The 13,074-nt window shown below is 39.6% G+C and overlaps 1 protein-coding gene across 1 annotated transcript; it reads right to left on the reverse strand.

The window, feature by feature from the left end:
* Positions 1 to 555: 555 nt before the first annotated feature.
* Positions 556 to 9,015, reverse strand: LOC119478837 (GRAM domain-containing protein 2B-like). Its single transcript, XM_037753843.1, has 14 exons — positions 8,731 to 9,015; positions 8,282 to 8,407; positions 6,857 to 6,944; positions 6,705 to 6,774; positions 6,527 to 6,630; positions 6,349 to 6,444; positions 6,182 to 6,253; positions 4,751 to 4,831; positions 4,486 to 4,597; positions 4,000 to 4,116; positions 3,124 to 3,196; positions 2,913 to 3,017; positions 2,599 to 2,683; positions 556 to 1,381 (listed from the first exon to the last, which is right to left on the reverse strand). The coding sequence occupies exons 1-14, from the start codon at positions 8,823 to 8,825 to the stop codon at positions 1,343 to 1,345; spliced, it is 1,263 nt and encodes a 420-aa protein (XP_037609771.1). The 5' UTR covers positions 8,826 to 9,015; the 3' UTR covers positions 556 to 1,342.
* Positions 9,016 to 13,074: the final 4,059 nt, after the last annotated feature.

Genomic DNA, 13,074 nt, shown 5'->3' on the forward strand with positions numbered 1-13,074 from the left:
GTAATAAATGAAACTAGCCAACAGTACAGACTTCTAGTCAGGTGTAAGTTGGGTGAAGTTAATGCTGGTAATTATATGGCGTCACGTGTACTAATAAGAATAATAACAAGGAAACAGGTACTTTAAAAGCAACAGAAAGGAGACTACACTACACTCTGTCTGCCCTGAGAAGAGGTGAACTTAACACCAGTATGACTTTAAGATTTTACATACGAAAATTATGAAATATGATGCATTTTTATCGATTAAACTACCAGAAAACATATAAATAATATATAAATATATAACACTGACAGGATGCACTCTGCATAATGAGTACTACATTATTCTGATAATATGTACTTTTATTTAAGTAATGCAGGACTTTTCCCTGTAATGAATTTTTTTTTTATACTATAGTATTACTGCTTTTACTGAAGTAAAGTAAATACTTCTTCCACGGCTGGTGACTGGCATTAGTACTTGTGATCGGGTTACATCAGAGTAGTTTGCATTAATTTGTTTATGACCTGCAGGTGACTGGTCACCTGGCTGTGTGATAAACTCACTGCTCAGTTCAACAGGTAGAGAGACATTTATTTCAGGACTGAGATCCATCCAACAGTTAAAGGGACAGTCGGTGATTTAAAGGTTTGAAGCACAAACTGGTACTTTTCTGTCTCTCCTGAAACGACTGACACGTCTTTAAACACACAAACACTCACATCAAAGTTTCTGTGGAAATGTTCGGACAATTATTTAAATTATGACCAGCTTAGAATCTCTTCAATGATATAATATAATAATATTAATAATAATAATAATATATAATGATATAACATGTAATTTACAATAAAAATACCCGCTAAACTTTTCAGTCCTTTTCTATCTTTACATACCACACACTATATAAATGTCATTAAAAGATATTGTACAAACATTAACATACGTGACATAATAAAATGTAACTAATATAATTCTAACAAACTAAACATACAAACAGCACAAGTTGACCTTTTAAGAAATGTTTGGATAACATGGAAATATGACCTTTAAAAAAAATCCCACTATTGTGAAATGCAAAATAAAAGCTCTTAGCTAAATACTGCCTACTGTATATGTCTGAAGGTTGTCTTCACTAACACGCTGCTTCAGTTTAACCTCCAGCAAAGAGTCAGAGAATAGTCCTGAGTGGAAAGAAGCTGTTATTGCACAATTTAAGTTCAACTTCACACAGTTTGAAGAAAGCTTTCTGCGTGAGCTGTCCGTGCTTTGGCAACAAATCTATTACCAGATGTGATCGCTGCTGATCTTCAGAGATAATCCGACGTCTCTGATGAGAAAGTAAAGCAGACGTCTTCTTTTAAGTCTCTTCAAGTAGCTTCCGAAGGTTTCTTTGAATCTAGGAGGTAGAAACATGAAGAACATCTGAAAACATGCTCAAATGAAAAAACATTATTAACTACAAACTACTGCAGACGACTCCAGAGACTGTTTGGGAAATATATTAACTCGTTCATTTTCTTGAGATCGAGAAGATCAACACCACTCTCATATCTGTGCATGAAACATGAAGCTACAGGCAACAGCTGGTTAGCTTAGCTTAGCATAAAGACTGTAAACAGAGGGAAACAGCTAGCCTGGCTCTGTCCAAAGGTAACAAAATCCACCTACTAGCACCTCTAAAGCTCGCAGACGAACATGTTACATCTCGCTTGTTTAACCCTTAAATGTAACCTGGGATTGTATTAAACCATGTCTAATTCCTGCAGCGATAATCTGGGTGCTTAACCGAAAGATAATTGCAGAACTGAACTCCCACAGAGGGCAAAATGTCTGGATTCATCTCAGCCAACTTTGACCCCAGATAGATCACAGTCATAGTCAGACATTAGGCTCGTTGGAGATGAACTGCTCCTCGCCTGGAAAGTAGACGAGATCAGGCGGCAGCAGCAGGGGGGGTGGGGAGGGGGGGGGGGTCGGAAAGCTTTGGTCAGGTCGGACAATTTCCAGCCGTCTCGAGCAGCCTTCACGGAATTTACAGGAAGTCACAGAAAAAGTTACTTCCTGTTAGATCCGATCTGTCGGCCACTTGTAGTTTTCAGACCACGTTGGGATTTATTTATTTTTGTTTGTAAATACATGTGGAAATGTGCGTGTGTCTGGTGTTGGATTCTATCCTTTATTATTTTTATGTCCACCTTGTAGAGCACATAATGAGCACTTATGACTTCGATAAGTGTTATTAATAGATAACCTTCATTATTATTATTATTAATATTATTATCAACCACACAAGATGTGTTTGTTAACAGATGAAACCTTCATTGCACAACATGAGACTGATATCCTACAATCTAGTGTTAAATATTACACAGAAAGTTGTGACTTTCTACAACACGTGATGTTTGCTGTCAAAACTAAGAGCCAATCAGCTCTTTGATCAGGCGAGCCTAATACTACTGTTAATAAATCTCCATGAACCAGAAGTGAAGAGGACCTCTGGTATGTTTGGAAATGGGAGTCATTTCTGTATTATTTCTGTAAACTACTGAACAGAACATGAGAGACATTTCAGTGACCATATTTGCTGTGTAAGTGCATGAAAACGGGACAAACCTTTTCTAGCTTGAACAAGTTGGAAGACAGTTCTCCATAAATCTCAGCGTTGACTTCCTCCTGGGGCCGGGGGCTCACTGCATTCCTGCAACAACATTTGCACTAAAATCATCAACCAACTAACACTGTATGAGTTTGACACCAACAACACCTCAGTAACATGTGAATCCATCTCTGAGTCTGACACCAACAACTCCTCAGTAACAGGTGAATCCATCTCTGAGTCTGACACCAACAACACCTCAGTAACATGTGAGTCCATCTCTGAGTCTGACACCAACAACACCTCAGTAACAGGTGAATCCATGTCTTACTCATTACGGATGTGTTGCCCCGCGGACACCAAGGAGTTCAAACGATGCTCAAGAGCCACGATCTTGAAAGCCATGTAACAGGAGGACAAGACGAGGACACTAACTCTGTGAAGAGACATTCAGACAACTGCTTACACGCCCAAATAATGGGAATTAATCCAACAATTGTCTTGTCACAGTGTTGTATTCCACATAATGAAGGGTTACTCACAAGAACAGATAGATGAGGAGGATGGCGTGTAACGACATGGGCTGTGAGGACTTGTCTTTGAGCTTTGGAGAGCCTACACAGAAAAACAACAAGAAATATGAATAAATCAGGTGCTACATTAAAAGGCATATTTTATATTATATTTTATTTTATATATATATATATATATATATATATATCTTGTCTTAAAATATAACGTGTAACGTAAAACCACAACTTTTCATTCTTTTGTGCAAATGAATCCTTAAATTTACAGGTGTTTATCCAAACACAATGCAGAATAAGCTTTATACTAAAACCATATACTTGTAAACATTTCAGAACATATTACTAACAATAATAAACACACATATAATATATAACATAGCCTGGCTCTCTAAAGCTCAATAATGAACACGTTACATCCTGTAGTGTAAAAACAATGCGTTGTGGTTTACCAGCAGCATTATATATATATATACCTTTGGACAGATTCAGGACAAGGTTATAATAGCTGAATTTTCAATTTGTTTTTGTTTTTTTAGTTTTGACTTTTCAGTTTGGTTTTAGTTAATTTTCAGAGTGCATTTGCTAGTTTTAGTTTAGTTTCAGTTTTTATACATTTAGTTTTAGTTTTACAGTAGTTTTAGTTAGCTATATACATACATACATAATACATGTTTGGAGAACTGTAGGAATGACCATAATGTTTAATATTTAATCTTTGCACTACTTTAGTGTCCGATGCGAAGCATAGCGCCGTCTCCTGGAATGTTCAATGTTGAGAGTTGATGGAAATTCATACTGGTGTCTTTTATCGATAGAGATATATTATAGCTAAAAAAAAATGTTGTATATATATATATATACGGTATATATATATAAATATTAAAGTACCGTTGTTCAGGGCAGCTCCGTGTTTCTGGCTGGGAGTCTGGAGGTGAATGTCTGCGTGAACTGAAACCTCTCCGCTCTTCACTGCACTCAGAAACGTGTCCGGGAGGCGGCTGAAGTCTGCTCAAATAAACAGAGAGGAACCCGTGACTCTGTCTGCCTCAGTAAATATCATTAACAGACGCACCGACATCTCTCTATTTGAGATGGAAAAAACAATAAAAGCTATACATGTTATTCATCATTCAATAGGGTCACCACTGTTTTCATTCCAACTGTGTCTGTTTGCTGTAACACAAAGCAAAGCCTCAACAGCTCAGATGTCACTCGGCTTCACTCCAGCTATTAGCAAACTAAAGTCTGTCTGAGCCACACTGACACCTGACACCCTGAGCACACCTTGAGGGAGGAACAAACACTAGAAGAGTGTGTCCAGTAGGTTAAAGTAAGTGTTTAACATAGAGGGATGGATGGGGACGGAGCACACACCGGTTAGTTTGTCATAATCTGGAGTTTGAGAGCCGGAGCTGCTGCTCTCCATCATCTCCTGACGCCTCTGTTGCACCACTCCGTCCAGGTCGGAGAAGTCCGCGGAGAAGTCCTGCAGTGCATGTATACAGGAGAATATAATATACAATGGGTCCCACATACAGTCGGGGTGTTGTATAACATGAGAACTGTAGGTCCTTTATCATAATGGAGAATATAAAACAATAAATACATCCTCTACAATCCCCCCACCCCCCAGACTGACCAGAGGAAGTGACGATGAGCATTTCACCCTGAAGCTGTTCTCACAGGAGGAAATAACGGGGCTGTTACAGGTCTTCTCCACCTGGACACACACAATACACACACACACACGTCTACATCAGCATGGAGAAGAACATAGATTTCTTTTTTTAGAGCAGTATTAATAGTTTATTTGCCACTTCGCAGCAGCAGAACAAGCTTACAACATCTTACAAAGTTCTGTTAGCAACATAAGCATTCATTTAGAGTTGTCTTTCTGTTCACCTGATGAACATGATATGAATTAAGCGATGAACTGGCCCTCGCACCTTACCGCGCGTCAGGGGTCCTGGCGGGACGCCGATGGACGCGGCCCGGCACAATGAAACCGGAACTCTGATGAGTGCAATGACGCCTGCCACAAGACTCTACGACAAACGGTTCATGAGTTATGAAAGGGGGCGTGGCTAACATCTTGGGGCGGGGCTATGAGTCTTTATTGACATGAAAATGACCTCAGGCCTGGACCACCATCATGTCTAAGAAATTTGGAGCAGATTTGACAAAGTATGCTGAAGTTACAACAACTTCCTGTTTCATGGCGAATCACGCCAAATGGCTGCCATGCCACGGCAACGCCGTTCAACGAAAACTCACAGCCTTCACAATAATGCATCATCAAGGTCTTAAGATGGTCCTGACCACATTTCAAGTCATTCTGTAGAATTGAAGCTGTAGGAGGAGTTCGTTAAAGTGCACAGCCTATAAAACGCTAAAAATGGGCAAAAATCGCACATTAAATTCAAAATGGCTGACTTCCTGTTGAGTTTTGGGCATACCTCCAAGAGGCTTTTTTTGTGCGTCTCCACATGTTACATCTGTCTGCCAAATTTCATAAATATGTATCATAGGAGAAACCGGAGAGAGGGGCTCAATTTTTCGAACTTTCTAGGGGGCGCTAGAGAGACATTTTGCAACACCCGAGCCCGAGACCCTTAAAATATCCAATTTTTCACTGCGTCTGATAAGTGTGCCAAGTTTAACAACTTTTTGAGCATGTTAAGGCCATCAAAAAGGCGATTCATTTTAGATAAGACAAAGAATAATAATTCCTACAGTTTCAATAGGGCCTTCGCTGGCCCACTCAGGCCCTAATAAACATAAAATATGTCACTTAGTCAGTTTACTGATGATAGAAACAGGGTATCTTAAGTAAAAAAGGTTGTGAACCGCTGATATAAAACAGAAATGGTGGAACGCTGGAACCTGCAAAGATTCATGTTTGTGCTTTAACGATGAATCAACCATCAAAGTAGTTGTGGATGAATTTGTTGTGGATCGTTTCTCTCATCTTCACCGGATGGTCACACCATCATGAACATATTTCTAAATAGAAACTATTGAATTCTATCAGGACAAGTACTGTAGGTGTTTTATAGAAGATGTTATTTACCTCCAGATGAACACAGACGGACCTCAGAAGTTTGTAGGTGGTGTTTCGAGAGAGGAAGGACACAAACACGTGCTGGAAAACATTCATTTAGAATCACTTCCATGTATACAGTATGTCTATATATGTACATAAACACTACTGTCTGAGTGCGTCAACACTCTTCTTACCTGATCATTGGTGGTTTCAATCACGAGGGCGTTTGGCACTAATAATGCAGTTTTAGTTTTTTTGATAAACGTCACCGACACCACCGGGATGGAAATCTGGAGGAAACAGCAGCATGTGATACAAGAGAATGCACCCTTAAAATATGGACTTTATTCCAGCTACAGTATCACACTGTACCTTGGTGTCTCTGCCAAAGACTTTGGAGTGGAAACAGATCCAGTTATCAGACACGAACATTTTGCCCTGATATAAAATGTCTCTCTGCAGTGCACAAGTGTAACCTGTCGGCACAAACACAAACTCTCAGGGGACGTTTCTTTGCTTCTTTTCTGTGAGAAGAGAATCTGAAACTTACTTTGTTTGAGGAGCTCGTCTCTGCTGACCTCCTTGAATAACTTATGATAGTGGGTGTTTGTCTTCGATAACTGAAAACAAACAGAAGCTTTTGTTAAGAAACTGCAAAAATGTGTAAAAATGTGTTAATAGTTTAAATGTGTGTGTTCGTACGTGGCTGGGCTGGGCTTTCTTTCTTTCAAACTTTGTCTCACAGTCACTCGGAGTCAGAGCGGGTGAAAGCTGCTCCACAGGTTTCAATCTGACAAATAAAAGCTCAGTGTTTATGTTTCAGTATCAAGGTGACACCTGAGGAGGACAGGTGAGATATATCAGCTGCTGTAGGACAGTTACAGCATTACAACTCCTGATACTAACATGAATCACACAGAATGTGTTATTAAAGTAAACGTCCTTCATTTGACTTTACATGCTGCGGTAACATACGGGCTGTTTACACAGCAACAGCAACATCTGTACACAGCACTCTGGTCATGCAGGTTTTCAGTAGTTAAGGTGGAATTACAATCATGTTTGGACAACAAACTCCAGTTTAAGCCACGACATGGTTTCAATTTCAAGAAAATAATTATTATATTTATATATAAGTACAAGATATATAATATATATATATATATATTAAAGGGGACATATTATAAAAAAGTGAGATTTTCATGTCTTTTTATTATAAAGCAGGCTTAAGTCCTATATAAATACTGTGAAAGTATTGAAACGCTCAATCCACAGGTAAAAAAATACACAGCCCATTTTCAGAAACTGTGCATTTGAAACAAGCTGTCACGATTTCTGTCCATTTGTGATGTCACAAATATACAATATTTAGACCCTTTATGCAGTTTTAATCATAAACATTCTAAGTGTGTCCCAGTTTATTCCTGGTTGCAGTGTATGTGAATGTCATCAACTGACAGGAAGTACACATGGACCCAAGATGTTGCCTAGCAACACAATCCTGTTGCAATTCCATTGCAATGCGCTAAAACGGAGCGTCCCATATCGTGCTCATTTTCAGGTTTATACTTGTATTTTGTGTTTCTACTAGAACATGTTTACATGCTGTAATGTTAAAAAAAACAACTTTATTTTCCTCATACTGTCTGTCTGAATATACCTGTATTTACCCTCTGTCTGAAACGCTCCGTTTTAATACATTTCAACGGAATTGCAACAGAATTGCGTTGCTAGGCAACGTTGCTGATCCATGTTTAATTCCTGTCAGCTGATGTTATTTACATACATTGCAACAGGAAAAAAACTTGGACACATTCAGAATGTTTATGTTTAAAACCGTGTAATAGTCTACATATTGTATATTTGTGACATCACAAATGTACAGAAATCCTAACGGCTTGTTTCAAACGCACAATTTCTGAATACGGGCTTTGTGTATTTCTCCGTTTATTTTGCATTTTGATAGTTTAACAGTATTTATATAGCACTTAAACCTGTTTTATAATATAAAAGACATGAAAATCTCACTTTTTACAATATGGGACCTTTAAACAACAATGAAATCAGCTGATCTTTTCAGTTCTAGTTGTGATATTAGCTTTATTATTATTATATAAGCTTCCTCACCTCATGCCGGCTGGTTTCCTCTTGCTCTCTGAGGGGTCTGCCTCTGAGTCCAGACACAGATGGAGGTCTGGAGGTGACCCTCCAGGTCTCCTGGGTCTCCTCTCACCTCCATGATCCACTTCAGACCTGGACACATCACACAGGACACTGAGGACTCTGTTCCTGACTGGACATCAACCACCTGCTCAAACATGTCTTAACAGAATATGTGGAAGCAGACAGTCACTTTTCATTTATAACTACAGTATATATATGCAACATGTTCTTTTCTAGATGCAGATTAACCCCTTCTGCTCTGAACCCGTGCCACGTACGTGCATCTGCTCAAAGCGAGCGCAGCCCTTTAATTCAAAAAGCAGGATATGAATATGAATGCAGATATAAAGCAGAATGCATATGAGGCCTGGGAAGCAACCCGGGCCCTTCCTCTCCATCTGATCCGCACTCACGTCGACCGGGTCCCTCGGGAGTCCCTGCTGAGAAGTGTCTCCGGTGTGTTTAACGGGGTCAGAGGTCGGTCCGCCGGCTCCGTCATCACTACCATGGCTCTTATACCTCATAACCCCTCCATCGGTGCAACATGGAACACAGGAGCTCCAGGAAGACTTTGCACGGAAACTTTTCTTTTGGGGAGATCGGCTCGGTGGAGCGAGAAGCCCGGCAGAGGAGGAGCCGGGAAAGGGGAGGGAGCAGCAGGAACAACAGCAGGAACAGCAGCAGGGACAAGAGGGAAGGAGAAGCAGACTCCTGCTGTTGCTGCTGCTGCTGTTTGAATCCGCTTATAAACCTGCCAGAGAAACATTATTACTCTTTAATAAAACAGGGAATTCACTTTTCAGATTTGGAGTCTGTGTAAAACCTGTGCGTAAAAACGTTCCACAAACTTCGAGCAGCTGTTTCCAAACACTCTTATTGTTGTTGTTCATCGAGCTGTAAATGCTTTTAAACTCCAGACATGGATGTTAGAACAGAGTGTGTCTGAGAAAGGCCTCCAGCAGGGGGCAGCAGAGTCTAGGTGTTGGAAGGACATGATTTCTTCCAGGTGTGTTATGCTCTCAGGTGAGCCTGCAGACAGAGGTGGGAAGTAAACAAGTATTATCAGCAAACTGCAATGGTGGACATCTACCTCCTAAAGTACTGTGCTTGAGTTCAATTTTGAGATACTTTATCAGCATCAGAAATGGGGAGAAATATAAATAAAAAATACAAGTAAGTATAAGAAATGAGAAAATAAAATAGAAATATTTGCATTCAGACCTACAACATAGATAGAACCACAGTGCAAATAAGTAAATTAACTAATAAATGATGATATATTACTTTATATTAAACTACCCAGCAGTATATAAAGTACTTCAAATGAACTCCACCTTTACTAGTTGCAACATTAAAGTGATGAACACATTAATACATCATATAATACACAATTCAGTAATGTAATATACATTATTCTGCAGAATGAGTACTTTTGGAACTTTAAGTATATTTCGATGCTAATACTTCTGTAATACATTTTAAATGCAGGACTTTGACTTGTAACAGAGTATTTATACACTGGTATTGCTATTGTGACTCAAAAAGTACTTGAGTACAGTACTGAGGTACTTGTACTGTACTTGAGTATTTTCATATCTCCATTTAATGCTTCTTTCTAAATCTCAGAGAGTAATTTTACTTTCTACTTCACATTTATTTGACAGCTACTTTTCAGATTAAGATTTTACATAAAAAAACAACAATAATAAAATACTTCTATGTATTGTTGAAGATTAAACTTGCCCGTGTGAAAGTCATCTGCGTGTTAAAAGGGTTCATTTGTTAATTTATTTATTACACATGTAGTTATTTTGTATAATATCTGTAGCAGATGTTGAGCATGAAGCTCTGTGACCTTTACAGCCAAAATAAGGATGTTTGACTGAATATAGAATTAAATGTCTAAAACATGCACACCTGTAGTGTTAGATTGAGGCTAGATACCTGCACCCTAAAGAACTAAAACATGCACACCTGTAGTGTTAGATTGAGGCCTGATACCTGCACCCTAAAGAACTAAAACATGCACACCTTTAGTGTTAGATTGAGGCCAGATACCTGCACCCTAAAGAACTAAAACATGCACACCTGTAGTGTTAGATTGAGATCTGATACCTGCACCCTAAAGAACTAAAACATGCACACCTTTAGTGTTAGATTGAGGCCAGATACCTGCACCCTAAAGAACTAAAACATGCACACCTGTAGTGTTAGATTGAGATCTGATACCTGCACCCTAAAGAACTAAAACATGCACACCTGTAGTGTTAGATTGAGATCTGATACCTGCACCCTAAAGAACTAAAACATGTCCATGAGTTATGCAGTTTATTTATAAATGTCATAAACACTTCCACTATATAATAGCAGATGTCTGTATTTACAGTCATTGGCCTCCAGGAGACGCTGTTGCAGCATTTAATGAAACCATCAGGTCAGAGTTCATTAAGTATCCAAGAGACAATAACACAGCCAGCGATGTAAGCTATCAGCTAGTTAAAAAATCATGCTATTAACTATTAATCATGTCTGACAAGGAACACAGAGGGGTTAAAGAGACTGGGTTATAAACTGGGAGAGCTGGGAGACACAGAGAGGTCTTTACTGGTTCACATCTACAGAGACATGTGACCAGGGTTGATGTACAGTCACATCAAAAAAAGAATAATTACTGCAATTCACCGACTATAATTAGTGTCGAAACAGTCGCTACTATTGATGTTTCATTCAGATATGAATGTCCACTTGATCATGATATAATGAATGTCAAAATAAAAGTTTATATGCACCATAAACATAAACAAATGTTCTGATAATGCCCTTCCCCAACATGCTGCTAGAGCCAGGACACGGTTAGCTTAGCTTAGCATAAAGACTGGAAACAGGGGGAAAAGCTAGCCTGCCTCTGTGTAATTAACACCTCACGTGTTTAATCAGTACACCAGTGGTGGAAGAAGTACTTAGATCCTTTACTGACGTAAAAGTAGTAATACCACAAAAAATAAAAGTACTACTTTAAAAGTACAAGTAAAAGTAATGCACTGAGTAAAAGTACAGAAGTATTAGCAACGTATCAAACTCTGACAGAGGTTATATTATTTTATAATAAAGTATTGGATTATCATTATTATTATTGATGCATTAATGCTTCATATTTTCTAAGCTGATAACACTATTATTTATTTTACAACTTTAAAATGTCCTTATAATTTCTAAAATGTTTCCTGCAGAACAATAGAAATAGAAGACATACAGTATGTAGTATGGTGGTAATTATAGGAAATAATAGAGACACTGTCCAATTGTGACAATTGAAATGAATTAATTGCAATTAGTGAGTCTTGCTAAGCTAAGCTAACCCTTTCCTGGCTGTAGCTTCATATTTAGCATACAGATATGAGAATGGAGACTGTTTCTATCCCTTTACATCCTGGTAAAAAGGGGGCTGTTTATTAGATGAAATGAGAAAGATTGGAGTCTTTCTGAGAAACATGTCCTCCTGTAGGCAGGAGCCCTTTTCAGAGCCTGTCACATATTCCAGCAGAGAGAGACGGAGAACAAGGAGGCTGCTGCTGCTGCTGCTGCTGTGTGCAGAGACTCCGACTGGTGACGGGGGAAGATTGAAGTCCTGTTAAGTGCTCTGCTTGAAAGCATGTCTGGCCTCATTAGCTGTCAGTTGTAACAATACTGAACTGGCAGTGAAGACAGGTTGGAGTCTCGTGGTCATAAATCACTCCTCGACAGCTGCCTGACAAGCTGGGAACCAGTACACGGGCACGTGCACGGGCACGGGCACCCTCTCAGCCTGTCACACTGCACAGGCACACTGTAATCTAGGAAATCATCACTGCAACAAAAAGTGCTGTTTGGTAAGAAGGAAATGTATGTGCACTGGTATGTAACCCTGCATGGCTGATGGCTGTGTCCATTAGCTAAATGAGCTGCAGTAGGGAGAAGGGTGGGTGGTGGGGGGTAAAGAGCAAGGCCTGCAGGTCATTAATCACGGCCCCTGACATGCAGAGCAGGAGGCCAAGGCTCCCCGATGCATACAGCTGCTGGGCCACACTCAGAGCACAGGCGATGTGTTGACCCTCGTACCCCCGCCGCTCCTACTCCCAGCGCCTGAGGCTCTCATCTGTCCAACTCCCTCACTGTTGGTGTCAGTCATTGGTGCCGTCAGACACCTCCTCCTCCTCCTCCTCCTCCTCCTCCTGACCAACATGCAGGTTTTTACTCTTCGTCTGAGCCGGTGTGAAGACAACAACATGTTTAGCCTCGCTAGAACGGGCTTTGGTCCAGACTATATCTCAACGACTCAACATTCTCAACCTGGTGCAGACATTCATGTTCCCCAGAAGATTAATCCTCAGGACTTTGGTGATCCTCTGACATTTCCTCTCGCTCCACCGTGAGGTTGACTTTTGTGTCTCTCAGTGAAATGCCTCAACAACTTACTGGATGGATTGCCATGAAGTTTGCTGCAGGTATTCATGCCCCCCTCAGCACTACGACGCCGTATTAGGGCCTCTGTAGATAAAATAAATTACAGAGCCAGGAGAGGGGGGTAATATTCTGAGATTAAAGTCGTAAAATTACAAGAAAAAACTCACAAATTTACAAGAAAAAAAAATAATATTCTCTGAGATTATAAAGTCAAAAATTTGCAAGAAAAAATGTGTCGCTCTCTTCCTGGTTCACAATTACGTGGATTACATATGAATTGATTTTGTGGGTTATATATGATATACAGTGCATTA

Source organism: Sebastes umbrosus, chromosome 19 (genome assembly GCF_015220745.1).
Source record: "Sebastes umbrosus isolate fSebUmb1 chromosome 19, fSebUmb1.pri, whole genome shotgun sequence".
NCBI lineage: Eukaryota > Metazoa > Chordata > Actinopteri > Perciformes > Sebastidae > Sebastes > Sebastes umbrosus.